The 18,387-nt window shown below is 48.8% G+C and overlaps 1 protein-coding gene across 4 annotated transcripts in view; it reads left to right on the top strand.

Annotated features, from left to right (window-relative positions):
• Nucleotides 1-2,288: 2,288 nt before the first annotated feature.
• The window catches only part of TMCO4 (transmembrane and coiled-coil domains 4), a 70,056-nt gene continuing 53,957 nt past the window's right edge, over nucleotides 2,289-18,387 (top strand). For 3 of the 4 annotated variants that reach the window (XM_070404229.1, XM_070404231.1, XM_070404232.1), the window contains exons 1-4: nucleotides 2,289-2,350; nucleotides 9,523-9,630; nucleotides 12,431-12,549; nucleotides 15,092-15,269. In XM_070404229.1, the coding sequence (XP_070260330.1) occupies nucleotides 15,100-15,269 (170 nt within the window). In that variant the 5' untranslated portion in view covers nucleotides 2,289-2,350; nucleotides 9,523-9,630; nucleotides 12,431-12,549; nucleotides 15,092-15,099. The remainder of the gene's footprint in view (nucleotides 2,351-9,522; nucleotides 9,631-12,430; nucleotides 12,550-15,091; nucleotides 15,270-18,387) is intronic. The other variant, XM_070404230.1, reaches the window with a different exon arrangement.

Here is an 18,387-nt window from a genome sequence, read left to right as displayed (position 1 = left end):
AAATTGAACACAATTAAAGCATAGTGATTAATCACAAAAACAATATTTAATTACATATGTGTTTTCCAATGGTCTTAGGCGACCCCTGTGAAAGGGTCGTTCGACCCCCAAAGGGGTCGCGACCCACAGGTTGAGAACCGCTGCATCTAGCACATCCCCCTACACATTCCTTTAGGAAGAGTTGATAGGAGACATCTTAGAAGAAGTATCTTTCACCAAGAATAATAGCAGCTAATTTTTATTGCGTGCATCCTGTGTGCCAGACACCACTCAGAGCCCCTTAGCTGTATATCCTCATGTAGTCCTCACAACAACCCTTGTGAGGGGCACAGTGACCCTACTTTTCCGGATGAGGAAAGTAACATTTTCAAAGTCCAACACCAAACCTCAAAAATTTCAAAGGCATACACGAGAGGGATAAACCTTCCCAGAAGGCCCTGCTCCGGACGAGTGTCCACCAGGCGCCCTCGGGGCAGGCTGCGCAGGGCAAGTGGCAGACGGGCAGCCTGGTATGGATTAGGTCCTGTGTGCTATTTGGTGGGGGTGACTGGGGTGCCGGGTGGGCAGCGGGCATGGCTGTAACTGGATCCAATGTCCAAAGTCAAGAGTGTTCAATACAGGATCTCGAACCAAATTAGAGACAGGGCGAAGCCAAGACATTGTGCAGAACGGTGCCTGGTTCCACAAAGCCAATCTGGCTGGAAGGGGCCTCCAGACACTGAGAGGAGGGCTGGCTGGAGGCTTTCTGTGGGCAGCACTTCCATAGGGTTACTAATGTCCTATCTTTTTTTTTTTTTTTAATATATTTTTATTGATTTTTTACAGAGAGGAAGGGAGAGGGATAGAGAGTTAGAAACATCCATGAGAGAGAAACATCGATCAGCTGCCTCCTGCACATCTCCTACTGGGGATGGGCCCGCAACCCAGGTACATGCCCTTGACCGGAATCGAACCTGGGACCTTTCAGTCCGCAGGCCGACGCTCTATCCACTGAGCCAAACCGGTTTCGGCCTAATGTCCTATCTTGACAAGGCCCACATGCTCAGATACAACTCCCTCTGCCCCTGAAGGGTGCACACCACTGACCCAGTTGACCTTCACAATAGCCCTCTAGGGAGGCAGAGCGATTCTTGGTCCTGATTGGCCGGTGAGGAGATGAGCAGAGGAAGACCCAGAGCCTTCTACAAGGCATGTATGAGTCACAGATTCCACAGTGATAGCTGGTCCCTGACCCCACGCACAGCCTTTTCCATTCAAGGTACTGGGCTGTCCTCACTGAGAGAAAGAGCAACAGCCTTTGCAGCTGCAATGATTCATGCTTCTGCTCTGGCACTCATTAGCTCTGTGGCTTCTGCATGGCCTAGACCTGAGCCTCAGTTTCCTGTCCTGTAGAATGGGTATGATAAGAATGCATAGTAACTAAGTGAATAAGATCCATTTGTGACTCTGAGCACCTACCAAGGGCCTGGCACAGCCCCTGGGGCTGGGCACATAGCAGAGGACAAGGCAGCCAAGACCCCCATTCTCTGGGCTTTTAAATTCTAGTGCGAATGGCAGATAATAAAGTGCAAACTGGAAATGAACAAGGTAATTCTGCAGAGTCAGAAATACTACGATTAAATAGAACAGGACTGGAAGCCTGGTATGTGATTCCCCTGCACTTAGAGAACAGTGCCTGGCACATAGTAGGTGCTCAGTAAGCGTGTTCAATGACTGAGTGTGCTGGGTGGTTAGGGAAGACTCACAGATGCCAGCCTGAGTGGACACTGCAGTGAAGAGCTGGAAACAGACGCAGGAAGAGGAAGGTCTGGGGGCAGAGTGCCAGGCACGGGCACCTCAAGTGCAAAGGTCCTAAGACTGAACGAAAGTTAGCGTTAGAGAAACCGAAAGAAAAATCAGCGAATGCATGGCTATCTCAACCTCCGTCAGCTTCCAAGTCCATGTGCCCGGGAAGGGTGTTTCTGTGGCTGGTTATTTGATTTTCCATCATTTACTTGGGAAGATTTCCATCCAATCGCTGCTCAGCCCTCCCTCCCCTCCTTAAGCGTCTCCTAAGCACTTTCTGCAGACAAGCCCGCAGGGCCTGCGCCCCTCCCGCAGGGCAATGCACCCACAGCCACTTCCTGAGCGGCACCCCTGTCCGGGTGGCGGCGGGACGAGCCGGGTGGGGCTGGAGCCCGGGAGGCCCCGCTCCCAACGCACGCCCCCCAGGCGGCCGGGCAGGCACGCGGGGCGGGCGGCGGGACCGGCCGGGGCCAGCGCGGGGCGGCGGGGCCGGGCCAGGGGAGGAGCCGGGCGGGAGGAGCCCGCGCCGCCTTCCCCTTCGCGCCGCCGCCGCCTTCGCGTCCAGGTAAGGGGCCAGGTCCCGCCGAGGCCACTCCCCGCCGCCACCCCCGGGCCCCACGCGGGAGCTCCGGCCCTTTGCCCCCCGCCCCGCCCTCCGCCCCTCGTGGGCGCCGATCCACCGGGAGTGCCCTGAGCCGAGGCTGCCTGGTTGTTGCTTGTTTTCTTTGCGAGCCGGAAGTGCCCTTAGAAATCACGTGGGGAGGCAGCTGGGGAAACTGAGGCGTGGCGGAGCGCTGGGGCCGGCTCCTGCCCCCCAGCTCCCAGCCCTTAGCCGTCACCCAGCTCCCCCTTTGGTGAGTGAGGCCACTGCTCTGGTCCCTGGAGGAGAAGGTACTTGCTCAAGGTCACCTGGGATCCCTGGGCTTCCCTGTTCCCACGCAGCTCCCCCGGCACCCCTCCCCCCCTCTTTCCTTGCCCCTGTAGCCTCTGAGCTCATAGCAGACCCTCAAGCTGCAGCAAAGGCCAGGCCCCCAGAGCTACAGGCCGGCCTGACTCCTCACCCAGCATCTGTTGTTAGGTGAGGGAAGAATTGCTGCTCCTAACTTTAGGGTGGATTCTACAGCTCAGTAAACTGAGGCTCAGAGAGATGGGGTGATTTCCCCAAGACCACACAGCAAGGGAGAATAGGATAAAAACCTGGGTTACCCCACCCTGCAGTCTGACCCAGTGCCTGGCACAGAGTAGGCCTTCACAGTGCCCTTCTCTGCCCTGCCCTGGGTCACACAGGGAGTCAGGAGCACAGCCAGGCTAGAGCCAGGGTCTTGGCCTAGAGCAGTGGTTCTCAACCTTCCTAATTCCGCCACCCTTTAATACAGTTCCTCGTGCTGTAATTGACCCCCAATTTCATTGTTACAAATTGAACATAATTAAAGCATAGTGATTAATCACAAAAACAATATGTAATTATATATGTATTTTCTGATGGTCTTAGGCGACCCTTGTGAAAGGGTCGTTCGACCCCCAAAGGGGTCGCAACCCACAGGTTGAGAACCGCTGGCCTAGAGGCTACTGACTAACACAGAATAGGAGTCAACAGGTTAGTTTTCCTTTTCCTAATCCAGTGTTCATTTCACTGCAGAAAACAGGAAACCCCTTTAGGGGCATCCATTCATTCATTCAGCAAATATTTATTGAGCACCTACTGTGTGCTGGTGTGTGCATTGTTTAGGCCCTGAGGATACAGCAGTGAGCAGACAAGTGCCGCCCTCCAGGAGTACACCCCAAAGAGTGGACTAGAACACTGCCCTTCAGTGGAGGGTGAGGGGGTGGGTATGGGGGGGGGGGGGGGGAGACTGGGCAGAGAGGAGAGACCATTGGAATCTTCCCACCCTGTGAAGTACGTAAAGAGGACAAAGAAAGACTGAATCTCACAGCCTCCAACCCTCTGAGCCTTTGACCCTTGCTTGTTGGAGGTGCTCTGCCAGCCTGAGCTTTCACCCCACTCCCAGGAGTTTGGGGGTGAGGGGGCTAGGTGGGTAGGGAGTGGTCCAAAGGAAGCCCCAAACCAAACCTCAGCGCCTGGCAGCCTGGCACTGCCACTTCCTAGCTGTGTGATTTTGTCACGCCACCTCTCTGGGCCTTTGCTTTCTAATACAGTGGGGGTCATAATACTTCATAGAGCTGATGATACTATGTCGAAATGCTTCCTAAATGGTAAATAAAGCACAATCCAAAGCATGGCCTGTGTCAGAGGCCCTGTCAAGCCAGGTATAAGCTAGGGTGTTTCTTTAGAGCAGCGGTCACCAACCTTTCTGACCTCACGGACCACTAGTGGTCCACAGACCACCGGTTGGCGACCGAGGCTGTAGAGGCTCTAGGAACCCTGTGGATAACCTGTTCCTGCTCTCAGTAAGAAGATGTAAGAGGCAGCGATGGGGGTGGCTGAGTTCCAGGCGAGGAGGCCGCCCGGCACTAGAAGTGGAATGCTCACATCACAGTCAGCACGTTAGCATTTGCAACCCTGACGGTCCTTCGTGCAGCATCAGACAGATGTGGGCTCAGGTCCCAGCTTTGTGGCTTCCTCACTGAGTCCTCTTGGACAGTGTCCTCATTGGTAAAATGCCTGTCTCCGAGGTTGTCATGAGGATGGAAGGAGCCACAAAGAGCCCTGTGCAGTGTCTGCCGCTCGAGGAACCCTTTTGCGTTTTAGGCCTAAGGCCCAGGAGCGGTTGGAGGGGCGCAGGTGACTGACTAGGTAACATAGCTCAGCATGTGAAGCCTGTCGAGGTCTGAGCCTGCAGAATTTCTCTGCCTGAACCCAGCTGTCCCTGCCCTGGTACCACCAGGTGACAGTGGTTGCTCAGCCGCCTGGGCCTGCACATGTGGGACCTGAGAGGACGGCTGTACGTTGTAAACTGGGGCCTCAGATGGGATGGGGTCACCACTGCCTTGGATGTGGGATAGTGGGCAGAGGGCAGGGGGGCTGGAGTGGGTCCAAACCACTTTCTTTTTATTTTTTTTAACTAGAGGCCCAGTGCACGAATTCGTGCACCAGTGGGGTCCCTTGGCCTGGTCTGCAGGATCGGGCCAAAACCAGCTCTCCAACATCCCCAGAGGGGTCCCAGATTGCAAGAGGGCACAGGCCAGGCCGAGAGACCCCACCAGTGCACAATTGAGGCCAGGGAGGGATGCAGGTATTGGCCAGCTGGGGAAGGACCACGGGAGGGCTCCAGGGCATGTCCAGCCCATCTCGCTCAGTCCAGATCCCCAGTAGCAAGCTAATCTACCAGTCGGAGTGTCTGCTCCCTGGTGGTCAGTGCCTGTCGTAGTGACTGGTAAACCGGTCAACTATCTGCCACCTGGTGGTCAGTGCACATCATAGCAAGCAGTTGAGCAGCCTTAACATATCATTAGCATATTACACTTTGATTGGTTGAAAGGACGACTGGACACTTAGCATATAAGGCTTTTATTATATAGGATTATTTTTTATAGTTTGTGTTTTTGTTGTTGTTGTTAATCCTTACCCAAGGATATTTTCCCATTGATTTTTAGAGAAAGTGGAAGGGAGAGGGAGAGACAGAGAGAAACATCAATATGAGAGAGACCCATCGATTGGTTGCCTCCTGCATGCACCTCAACCAGGGCCGGGGAACCTGCAACCAAGGTATGTGTTCTTGACTGGATTCGAACCCTGGACCCTTCAGTCCACGCGGGCCGACGCTCTATCCACCGATCCAAACTGGCTAGGGCCAATGCTCTTTCCAATTAACTACCCTCCGCTGGATCTGATTGTACCATCCTCTGTGTAAAACCCTGCTGCAGCTGCGCATTTTCTTAGGGTGAAGAACAAAAGCCTTAGCATGGACCACAAGGCTCTACACAGCCTGGGCCCCACCTACGCTGGGCCTCCTCCAGCCTGTCTCTGAGCACGTTATCAATGGCCCTCTGTGCTTGAGACACACGGCTCCCTTCCTCCCCCGAGCCTTTGCCCATGCTCGTCTAGACCACTCCTCCTCCCTGTCTCACTTTCCCTAGTTAACACCTCCTCATCCTTCAGATCTGAGTCCAAACTACACTAGTACCGCAGGTCACAAGACGTCCCAGGGACATACATGGGAGATCTAGCTCAGGTGGATTTATGGAGTCTTCACTAGGAGTAATTTCTGCCTGTACCCTGTACTCCACCTGGACCATAGCCCCCAGGCCTTCTGGGGCTGGTCCAAGTTCGTTTAGAGGGATGCTCAGTAATGAAATCTACCTTTAGGGGTAGCTCTTGAGCAAATATAGGGACCTCACTTTATATAAAACTGTATTGCCCTAACTGCTTTGACTCAGTGTACAGAGCGTAGGGTCCTGGGTTCGATTCTGGTCAAGAGCATGTATCTAGGTTGCAGGCTCTTCCCCAGCCCAGGCTCTGGTCGGGGCTCGTGTAGAAGGCAACCAATCGATGTATTTCTCTCACATCGATGTTTCCCTCTCCCAATCCCTTCCACTGTCCCTAAAATCAGTGGGGGGAAAATATCCTCGGGTAAGGATTAACAAAACAAACAAACAAAACTGTATTGTCCTTCAGCAAAAAATAATAATGAAGTTATTTCTTAGTTGTGGAGGCAGGTGTTTATTCATTCGATCTTTCACCTACTCTCCAGGCACTGTTCCAGGATACATCCGGGAACATGATACAAAAGCCACTGCCCTCATGAAGCTTTCCCTCGGGAGGGAGGGAGACCACCACCAAGCTGTAATCCATCAAGTGGTGGCAAATTCCATAAAGAAAAGTCACCTATCTCTGGGGGAGAGGAAGTGGTGGTACCCCCTGTTTTAGAACCAAATGAGTACCAAGAGAGCTCTGCTGGGGAGTCGGGGGAAGTCCAGATGTCCCCGCATCATCCACTGCTACCCTGACCCTCCTAGTCATGGGATCAGGCACAGAAGCCACCAGTCATTAAACCCGAGAGGAGGTGGGGTGGCCCAGACGAAGCCTCAGGGGCTTCCGAGGTGGCAGGCCCCACTTTAGCTGGACAAATCCTCGAAGTCTCATGGCAGTACCTGTGCCCCTTCAGTAAAGTGGGGAAGAACCTGGGTTTGAAGTCGCACAAGCTGGGGGCTACATCCTGGTACTGCCATTTGCTAGCCATGCGGCCTGCACCTCTGAGCCTCAGTTTTCTCATCTGTAAAATGGGTACAGTGGTAGTCTTCCTCGTAAGGTTGTTGTGAGGCTGACATGGGGTCATGAGAGTAAACCCACTGGAAATATTCACGGATTTTATTATTAGACTGCTTTTGGGAAAGGGCACCATTTGGACATGAGGATCGACATACAGGAAAAACAGCACGAGCTGAGGCCCGAGGTGGGAAACCCAGCATGGGCTGGAAGCCGTGGCTGGCTCAGTTTGGCTCACAGCTGGCTGGAAGAAGGGGAGTAAAGGAAAATAAAGGTGAAAAGGCAGAGTAGGCCCATCGCAGAGATGCTTGGGGCTGGCTGAAAAATGAGATGTTAGCCTGTGGACAGATGGGAGCTACTGAGATACATCTAATTTGGTGGTTTTCAAATTGTGTTTGAAATCTTTCTGGCCACTTGGCCAAAGAGAAGCATTGTAGCATCGTAGTTAAGATGGCTGCCTTAGGCCTAAGACCCAGGCACAATCTAAATTCCACATCACATGCCCCATGACCTTGACCTTCATTTCTCAGGGCCTCTCTGTCTGCATCTGTAAACTGGAGGTAATAACACCTACACTGTAGGATTTTTAGGAGAAAACATGATGTGTGAAAAGAGGTGGCACATGACTAACATTTACTAAGTATTTGCTGTTATGATTTTTAATTTTACAAATTTAATTGTTATTGCCCGGCCGGCATGGCTTAGTGGTTGAGCATTGATCTATGAACCAGGAAGTCACGGTTCCATTCCCAGTCAGGGCACATGCCCGGGTTGCGGGCTTGATTCCCAGTAGGGGGCGTACAGGAGGCAGCCGATCAATGGTTCTCATCATTGATTTTTTTATCTCTTTCTCCCTTCCTCTCTGAAATTAAAAAAAATATATTTTTTAAATTTTTAATTGTGATTAAAATACACAGCATAAAATTCAGACTTAACCAATTTTTAAGTGTATGATTCAGTAGTTAGCATTAGTATATTCACATTGTTGTGCAAACAATCTCCAGATCTTTTCAACTTGCAGATTTGAGACTCCCTACCCACTAAACAACAACTCTCCATCCCCTCCCTCCTGCCTGTGGTAACCACCATTCTACTTCCTGCCCCTATTGATTTTGACTGAGTCCCTCATATAAGTGGAATCATAGAGTATTTGTCTTTTTTGTGACTGGCTGATTCCACTCAGCAACATGTCCTCAAATTTTATCCATGTTGTAATATGTCAGAAAGTCCTTTCTTTTTTTAAGGCTGAGTAATGTTCCATTGTATATACAGTGGGGCCTTGACTTATGAGTGTCCCAACTAACAAGTTTTTCAAGATACGAGCCATCTCTTGGCCGATTTTTTGCTTTGAGTTGCGAGCTAAAATTCAGGTTACGAGCCAGCTTCAGATACCCCACCGCTAGTAGTCAAAATTGATTTGATGTACGAGTAATTTGAGTTACGAGCTCCGTCACAGAACGAATTAAACTCGTAAGTCAAGGCCCCACTGTATAGAACACATTTTGTTTGCCCATTCACCCATTGATGGACACTTGGTTGCTTCCATCTTTCAGCTATTGTTAATAATGCTGCTGTGAACGTATTTGTACACCCTGCTGTACACCCTTTTTGAGACCCTGCTGTCAATTTTCTGAGGTCGACACCCAGGAATTATTTCTGGTTATAATTTGAAGGCAGGGTGTTGAGGTCTCCCCACTGTATTTCCTCTTGCCCACCGGAGTAAGAGAAGTCCCTGGAGCCCTATGGAACAGGTTGAAAACCAGGGAGTCAAATGGACCATTATAGACGGTGCCATTTCTCCCCCTGGCTTAACAGGCAGATTTGCCTCTTGAATTATTTTTTAATTATCCCAAGTGGAAACCACTATTCATTCAACAAATGTTTGTGTGCTTACATGTGGGCAGAGAGAGGTAGACAATAAGCCATAAACATAAACAAGTAAATGACATAGTGTGTCAGACAGTGATGTGTGTTCCGGAGCAAGCAAGGAGCCAGGTAAAAGGGCCTGGGATGAGGGGCTGGGACAGGGTAGCTTCAGTGAGCTGTGAGATTTGAGCCAAGGCCGGCGGGGGGTCAGGGAGTTGGCTGTGTGGTTATCTGGGGGAAGAGTGTACCCAGCAGAGGGAATAGCCAAGAGAAAGGCCTTGAGGTGGGAATGTGCCTGATGGGATCCAGGGTGGTGTCGCTGGAGCAGAATGAGCAAAGGGGACAGAAGAAGGAGGGCAGATTGCACGTGGCCCAGGGGTGAGGAGGGAGTCAGAGGTTTGTAGCAGAGAAGGAGCGTGATCTGACTTCAGGCTGGGTGCTGTGTGGTGGATAGCTAGGGGTGAGGGCAAAAAGAAGTGGGAGACTGGGGTGGAGGCTCCTGCCAGAGAGATGATGGCAGCTTGTACTAGAGTGTGAGTCGGGGAAGAAGGCACATGATAAATGGGGACAAAATGTTATAGAGCCTGGGTACCCACCCTGGTGGCATCCTGTCACCCCAGCACCCCGCCCGTCCTCCACATTGCTGAGTGAGGCTGGGATGGGAACTTTTTGTGCCAACATTCCTTTTTTCTTCTGGTCTGTAGTGGGATTGTCCAAAACCCTCTGGGTTCTTTTCTGTTGGATCTGTTGCCATGGAGACCTCCTGAGATCCTGCATTTACCAGTGGCTTCCAGCTTAACTTCCAGATAGAGGTATGGAATGAATGGGTTTCTCTCCCAAATTGCTGGCAAGGGGAATGGGGAGTAAACTGGGCCTGCCTCGAATCCTCCATTCTGAGACCATCTCGTGTGTGTGTGTGTATGTGTGTGTGTGTGTGTGTGTGTGTGTGTGAACTTTGATCTACAGTCTTCGGAGTTTCTGGCTGAAATCAGTGCTATAGCTCTATTTTTTTATAAAGGATTTCTTCAACTAGATGCTTTTCCTTCTCCTTGGCTCCAGAACAATTAGACAATTAGTTCTCAGCCTTCCTGCGACACTGTAGCCATCTCTCTAGTAGAAATGCTCGTTTTATTGTACTGCAGACTCATTTAAAAATGCAGTTAACCAGAAACAAGAAAGAGAACAACACATACACATAGGCACAGGCACATCACATTTGATGTTGGCCTTCACTGGCTGCTCCACGTTCAAAAAAATTAAAATAAAGGCCATCAGTGTAGCATGTAAGAAAAACAAAAGTAATTTATTCTTGCATGTGATCTTCTAAGGGCCCAGGTCATGGGGTTTTAAGGGTGATTGAAAAGATTTTCAAGGATGATAGTCATCATATTTGATTTTCTCCTCGATGCTGACTTCAGAATTTTTCATCTTCCTGAGAAGAAACCCCACGTATTGTTTATGGCGTTAGTCAACAAACACTGGCTGAACACCTACTGTGGGTGCTTGCAGACTAAGGATAGACATTTGTGGAATGTCTGTCTACCCCCACTACTGACAAAAATAACGCAGCCAATGTTTTCTTTGGTGACGGGTAATGTGACTGGCAAAAATCATAGTCAGAGGGCATCAGAACAAGGTCCTATACAGAGTAGTCCCTGTCCATCCCATAGCTGGTCTTTGCAGTCTGGCCACGGGTCAGTGTTCGCTTGCTCTTCTCACTGTGTCTTTGTTGTTTCCCTGAGAGTCATGGCTCTTCAGGGTCAAGTGCAGGCCTTGGTGTCTTGGTGTCTTGGTGACCGTATCCTGATCAGACCAAGGGGAAGAGGCCCCTGAGGACCAGTGTGCACAGTTCAGTTGGCACATCCCCTTACTCCACAGCTGCCACAGACTCCCCCAGCTGGAATAATTTGGGGCCCAGCCCATCTGACTGGACAGTCCATAGAGTTGGAACCCTGGGCACCTCCATCCCACCATCGTGGTTGGCTGGAAATTCCTGTCTGTCCTGCCAACCCTCATCCTTTTTGTTGATAACAAAACCTGTTGGTCAGAGGAATGGGACTTACTAGTAACTGTGACCTCAGCCCTGCAAGGCTTGGCTGGTCCGCACAGGGCCAGGACTTTCTGAGATCAAGAACAGAATTGCCATTTTTAATTAAAGCTATTTTTTCTATGATAAAAGCACCAATAAGCTTGTGACAGAAAGTGTTAAAAATACAGAAAAATGGAAAGAACAAAAACCACTTACTTCTTGTCCCACAGCCCTACCACTGAGAGACAATGATCATGAACATTCTGATGTATTTCCTTGTGATCTTCTTGCTCCATGAAACATTTTTTAAAAACATAACTGGAATTGTATCACATAGACAGTGGCATGCTCTTTACCACCTCTCTGAAAAATAAAATCCCTCATTGGTAACAATTGCCAATTTCTGTGGTGTAAATGCTCCCGTCATGACCTGTTTCCAGGCACTAGCCTCACTTCTCACCAGCCAGCAGGAGCCTGTAGCAACACACCCTATTATAATTTAAAATCGTGTCTATTTTTTCCTGATTTTAAAATCAGTACGTATTCATGATTAAAAATTCGTAAAGCAGAAATGTAAAAGGAAAATTAAAATAATCCAGAATCAATCCTTCCCCCTGCTTAGAGACAGCCACGGTCACCATCCCGATGCAACTCCTAACAGTCCCCTCGCCTATGGATAGAGACATAAACAAAATAATTTTAATTTTCTCCTAAGTTCAAAAGTAGTGCATATAAATGGCAGAAAGTTGGGTAATTCAGAGAAGTCTCTGGCATCGCAACTTGGGAAATAATTTTGGAGGATATTCTCCTAGCCATTTTTCTTCTCTGCACTTTTTAAGATGGTTGGACTCATAGCTTGATTCTCTGAGTTTGTAGGTCATGGTACAGGCACATTCCCATGCCCCGTAGAAGGTGAACATCCAGGGGAAGGGTGTTATCACTGATAACTGACTAAAAACCCTCCGGAGGCTTAAAGAGGCAGAAAATAATATTCTAGTTCCTTGGAATGAAAAAAGGCCGATAGGATGAAGTTCAGGTTACTTGAAGCTTTGGGGAACCCTGGGTTTGGGGTTCTGGGACATCCCTGGGTCATTCCAGACACTTGGCCCTTGTTCCATCTCTGTCCTTCATCTGATGCTCAATGGGAGGGTAAGAATAGGAAGGAAATAACCAGGAAAATCTAGCTCTTGCTTAAGACCCCAAAACTAGTTTGTTCATTCATTCAATCATTCATTCACGTAGGAGGCATTTTCTGATCACGCAGTCTATGGAAGGTAAGCGTTGGGCATGGGAATGGAGGGATCAGGTTCCTGGCCTCTACTACCAGGCTAACCAAGGAGTTAGTGCAGCCACCATAGCTCAGGGCATGAGGAGTTAGAACAGACAGTTCCAGCAAAGTCCAGGGCTGCCTGCAGCCCTACTGAGAAAGGCATCCCAGGTAGCGAGACCTGGGGGGCAAAGGCCCAGAGGAAAGTAGTAGCAAGGCTTCCTGAGCCTAGGGAACCGGATCCCCGTCTCCCATAGGCCTCCAGACTCCACACCCTGTAGACCCACAAGCTGGTTTTTCTGGTTTTCGCCTCCAGGACAATTGCATATTTCCCAGAAGGACAATTTGCATATTTCCCAGAAGGAAGAACCATCCAGAAGCTGACAGCGGTTTTGAGACCTTGAGGGAGGCCCACAGTTGTTTCTTGAAATCTGGGTAAATATTATCTAAGGTTTCTGTCCCTTCAGACCCCTCATCATTGTTTTAAATGGTCTTATTGTAAATGTTCTGTGTTTACACATTGTTGTCTGCCCCACCAGAATGTAGCTCCGTGATGGAGGGTTGTTGTCTGTCTGTCTTAGTCCCCGCTGTGTCCCCAGCATGCAGGACAGCCCTGGCACATAATAGGGCGATACGTGTTTATTAAATTAACTAACCGGTTAATTCTGGGAGGTGGTGAATTTTTATTTTTAGTTTACTTAGACCTTAAGAAAAGGTCTTTCAGATTCTATAGGGACACCCCACTGCTTTTTATTTTTTAACTTTTTATTTTAAAATAATTATGGACTCCAGGCAGTTGTAAAAATAGTATGGGGAGGTCCTGCATATCCTCACAGCTCCCCGCATGGCCGTGGCCTTACAATTAAGTCTGACTCCTTAGCTGGGAGAACTTGGTCGGCCAGGGTGTGGCCCCGGCAGCATCCCCTCCAACCTCGTCTACCTCTCCACGCCCACTCGTTCAAACCCTGGCTGCGCTGCGCATCTTCATGGTTCTTAAAAAGCATTTCCTCCCTTCTACCTCTGGGTCTCAACATGTGCTATCCCCTCTGCCCAGAACATGTTCTTCCTGCCCACCCCACCCCTGTCTGACACCACCTTCTCCAGGAAGCCAATTCTATGTTCCAGGCCCCTTCTTTTTACCCCTCTATATGTATTTCCTCCTTCGCAGCATTTATTCCGCTGATTTGTTGTCGTCTGTTTGCTTGTCTGTCTCTTCTACTGTTCTGTTTCTTCACCTGGATTACTCTCCCACCCATCTGCAGGGCTGTCCCCTTTACTTCCTGCAGCCTCTGCTGGAATGGCACCTGTCATCTGCATACCACCGTCACTTCCCTCCTGCCCATCACTTGATATCCCCCTCACTGCCTTATTGTACCCCGCCCCCATGATCACTTCCTGACCGAATGTTTACTGATTATTTGATTGACTGTTAAGGGCATGGATCCTATAAACAGACCACTCAAATGCAAATCTTGATTCCACCACTTACTAGCTATGTAATCTTGGGCAAGTTATTTAAATTATTGTTATCATTATGTATTGGTGTATTATTGCCCCTTGAGAGCAGGGAATTTGTCAGTTTTGTCCCCTGATCTGCCCCAAGGCCCAGAACAGGACATTATATATCAGATACCCTTCTTCATTCATCCAGCAAGTAGTTATTGAATTCCTATAATATTCAGGTCCTGCTCCAAAATCTGGGGTACACCCGTGAAGCAGGGGTCTGCTTTGAGAAGCAGATATTCTGTTTGTATACATAAGTAACTACACAAACAGAATAGTTTATATTCTTTCAGATAGAACTAAGTATTATAAATATAGTCAGGACGCTGGGAGAGAGGGACAGAAGTACTTTAGCCTGAACACATTCGGGCTGAGGCAGAAGGATGTCAAGGTCAGGGGAAGAGTGTCCCAGGCCGGGGGAACGGCAAGTGCAGAGGCCTGGAAGGAGACCAGTGTGGGTGTTCGAAGAGCAGAAAGACAGCCAGTGTGGCTGTAGTGTAGTGAACAAGCCGGGTGTGGGAGGCATGAGAAGGTTAGGGGCAGGCGGGATCTCTCACACAGGGTGTTGTAGGCCATCGGAAGGGGATCGGTACTCATCCTGGTGCCTGGGAAGCCTTCCGAGGCTTTTAAGCAGGCGAGGACAGGATTGGTGTATATGAAAAAAAGGCCACTTGGCTACTGTGGAGAGGATGGATTATAGGGCTTCAGGAGTGTTTTGTTGAATGAATGAATGTATTTGGCCTGAGCGGAGCTTTTTGTGCACTAAGTCCAGGGGGAGGGGGGGTTACAGTTGTATATATAAAGTAGTGCAATATATATAAAGTAGTGCAATAATTATTAAATAATAATACAAAATAAACTCTGAGTTTCGAGTGCTCACGACTGTAAACCTACTTTTGCCCCCTGTATATCCCCCTCTCCCTTGTGGTTAGAAGCAGGCCAGCTCATGCTTCTCTGATTAGAAGGTTGTTTATTCTTTTTTAAAAATATGTTTTTATTGACTTTAGAGAAAAAGGGAGAGGGAGAGAGAGATAGAAACATATAAGAGAGAGAAACATTGACCAGCTCTCTCCTGCAAGCCCCTGATGAGGATCAAGCCCACAACCCGGGCATGCGCCCTGACTGGCAATCCAACCACTGACCTCATGGTTCATGGGTTGACGCTCAACCAACTGAATCACACCAGCCGGGCAAGGTTGTTTAATCTTGAACTAAAAACCAATGTGGGCCTCCGTAGAGATCAGCCTAATAAAGCACCGTCTTGGGTAATTAGCACAATTACCGCAGCCTCTAAATTGAAAATATCTCCTACTCGTGTTTGGTATGTCTTCACTTTCTTGAAGATGATGAAGTTCTTAATTTTAATGAGGCTGATTTATCAATCTTTTCTCTCAGCGTTGATAATTTTTGTGTCCCATTAAGTAACCTTTGCCTACCCCCGGATGCATTACTCACTGGGATTTCTTTCCTGCAGGACTGGAAATGGCCACATGGGACAGATCCAGCCCCAGGCTGCATCAGGAGGCTGAGCCAGCTGTGGAGGGGGACCCACATCTGCCCACGGGCCGGGAGTTGTCCGAGGCCAACCGCTTTGCCTATGCCGCCCTCTGTGGCATATCCCTGTCCCAGCTATTTCCAGAACCTGAGCAAAGGTGAGTGCTATTGTCCCACAGAGGGAAGGTCCTGCTTCCTCAGAGGCACCAAGCAGCCTACAATGTATTGTGGGGCCCTAAAAAAAGGAGAAAGTCATGTCCTTGCCTTTAAGGCGCTCACAGCCTGATAGGGGAATATGACATCTCACTCAGCACTCACTCACGCATACTTTCACCAAGCATTTTCTGAGCACCTACTATGTGCCAGCCATCATTTGAAGTACATGGAAGGTATAGATGAGCAAGACAGACAGAATCCCTGCCCTCAGGTATGACACAGTTTAACAGGGGAATGAGATATTTATTCATTCAGGTGACATGAACTTACTGAACTCCTACTGTGTGCTGTGTGTACCACAAGACCCTGTTCAAGCATGTCAAACTCAAAGGCTAACACGGGCCAAATAAACAAGGTTTAAGTTTATGTGGGCCGCAAAAAAAAAAAACAAAAGCTTCAATTTTCGTAGAAACGTAGGTTTATTTCGATAGAGACATGCTGAATACAAAGGGCTGAAATAAATGAATAATCATTAACATAAAATAATAGAACATTTTAATAAAAATTAATATTTTCTTGAACATTAACTTACCAGACACTGAATAACTGCACGAATTAATAAGCGTATGCAAATAAACCTATTTTTCTTGTTCTCCGAAAGCGAAATATTTCCTGTTGCGCACACCAAACAAGTCAGTACAAGACTAATGACATGGCGATCGGCTGCTAAAATATTCGCTGCTAGTATTGGTGGAGAGAAATGGTGCGCCTGCGCATAAGGTGCATAAGGGAAACAAATGCAACATGATTATAGTCATCAGTCACTAGCGAACGTTGTAGTTAGTTATTAATAATTATGTATAACAGGATATTGTAAAAATTAAGTTATGAAATTTTTATTAAAACGTTTCTTACATACGTTATATTGGCTGGGCCGCAAAAATATTTGTTGTGGGCTGCATGCGGCCCGTGGGCCGCGAGTTTGACATGCTTGCTGTAGATAAAACAGAGCAAGGCCTGGCTCCTGCCCTCCTGGTGCTTACAATTAAGAGGAAGGTACACACCTGACTGATTGTAATAGCGGACAGATGGGGTGTCATGGGAGCAAAAGAGTGACAGTTTGAATTACAGTGTTAATATCTGCCTTTGTCAATATCTAGCACGTGCGTTAAATGTATATTTAAAATTCTAATAGCAGACTTAAGAGCCCAGGCTTTGGCCTTGAAGGGCTTCAAGGATTCTATGGGGAAAGAGTTTAGAGGCGGGAGAAGGCCAGTGAGGAGGCTGATGGAGTCATCGGGGAAACCAGGACAGTGACCGAGAGGTGGAGGGATTCTAAATGTGTAACAGTTAGGACTGATTCAGACCTAACTGTTAGGCCTGACAGAATGGGCTAATAATACTCACCCTTGCAGGGTGATTACAAGAATTAAATGACTGAAGAAAGGTGGTCAAAAGGTACAAACTTTTGTACAAGGATAAATAAGTGCTAAGAATGTAATATACAGCATGACTATGTCAACACTGATGTGTGATACACAGGAAAGTTGTTAAAAGAGTCAATCCTAAGAGTTCTCATCAAAAGGAAAGCACTTGTTCTTTTTATGTTTTCTCTTTATATTGTATTTATATGAGGTGCTGCAAACTAACTAAAGTTATTGTGGTAATCATTTCACAATATATGTAAGTTAAACCATTATGCTGTATCCCTTAAACTTACACAGTGAGATATATATATATATATCAATAAAACGGGGGTGGGCGGATTAGATGCTCCTGCTCGTGCCACATCTGGGAAGCCTCCATCTTTCTAGAAGCTTCTTCTGGCCTGATCACCCCCTGCCTGATAAGCTGATGCATAGATGGGGAAGAGCTCTGTGTACTTTGTTCACATAAGCAAGTGTTCATGAGCCTAGACAGTGTGCCAGGCCTGTGCTGGGCACTGCCAAGGAGAGCACATAGGAAAGTGGGTTATTGTCCTGGGTCTCCCCCCAATCCCCCCCCACCCACCCCACCCTCCACGCCCGCCATGAGTTCTAAGCACATGGGGCTGGAAGCATTAGCCTTGGGGCATTCCTTCCTGAGAGTGCCTGATTCGGTTTCTTTCCACATGGCTGATCCTGGTTTTCCTGGGCCCAAAACACGTTTTAAAGACAGCCTCAATCTTCTTATAGCTGTTGGCTTCAGTAATCTTAAGAAAACACTCTTCGGCTGTTGTTGTCCACATGGGGCATAAAAGCAAACCTTTAAAATACTTCTTCCCATGCTGTAAATGTCACAGACGCTGTTTTCTACGATTAATTCTATTTATTAAGCACGGAGATACGCATGAGTAGAGCAGGTCGACAGACGTTTCCTGTAGAGGACGTGGTATTTTAGCTTGCAGGCCGTGTGGGCCCTGCCCCAGTCCCTCCGCTTTGCTGTTGCTGCCTAAATGCAGCCCGACACAGTCGGTAAAGGAACGGGTGTGACTGACGGCTCCAATAAAACTTAATCTACGGGAACGGGCTGCAGGCCAGATGTGGCCGCCTGGTGGTGTGCGGGCCCCTGGGGAGTAGGAGGAGCTCTGGACTCGAGTTCAGGCTCTCCTGGACCCCAGGTGAAGCTCTGCCCTTCGCATCTGTGGCGCCCTTGATAAGGCGTTTAATCTCTGAGGCCCAGGGCCGTCCCTGCGAGGTTCGGTGAGGATGAAAGGGAATGTTGGATGCACCCGCTCAGCCAGCGCCTGGCACCGGGTGAGGCCCAGGGCTGTGATCCCTGGAGAGGGCAGTCCCTGCAGTGGGTAAGCATGGCCTCTGGGGCCAGACAGTTGTGGCCTTGAACCCTGGAGCCGTCCCATGACCCCTCCGGGTCTGGGTGTCCTTATATCTAGAATGGGGGTGAAAGCAGTGCCTCCCTCCCTCATGGGGATTGGTGGGAAGGAAACAGGCAGTGTGCTTAAAGCACTTAGCATAGGGAATGAGGGATCGTTGCTCTGTGATTGTCATTGCTGCTGTTGATTTTCTTGTATCTCAGTGAGACCACCCACCACTTTAGAAGCAGTTCCCGAGGCCCTGCCAGTCTAAAATGCTGTCTGTTATTTGATAGGTTGTTGTACTGTCACTATATATATATATATAT

The sequence above is a fragment of the Myotis yumanensis genome, unplaced genomic scaffold (genome assembly GCF_028538775.1).
Source record: "Myotis yumanensis isolate MYYU_CA2020_CCGP unplaced genomic scaffold, mMyoYum1.0.hap1 SCAF_2, whole genome shotgun sequence".
Lineage (NCBI taxonomy): Eukaryota > Metazoa > Chordata > Mammalia > Chiroptera > Vespertilionidae > Myotis > Myotis yumanensis.
Note: the sequence above shows the minus strand (reverse complement) of the source record. Positions and strands in the feature narration are given on the sequence as shown.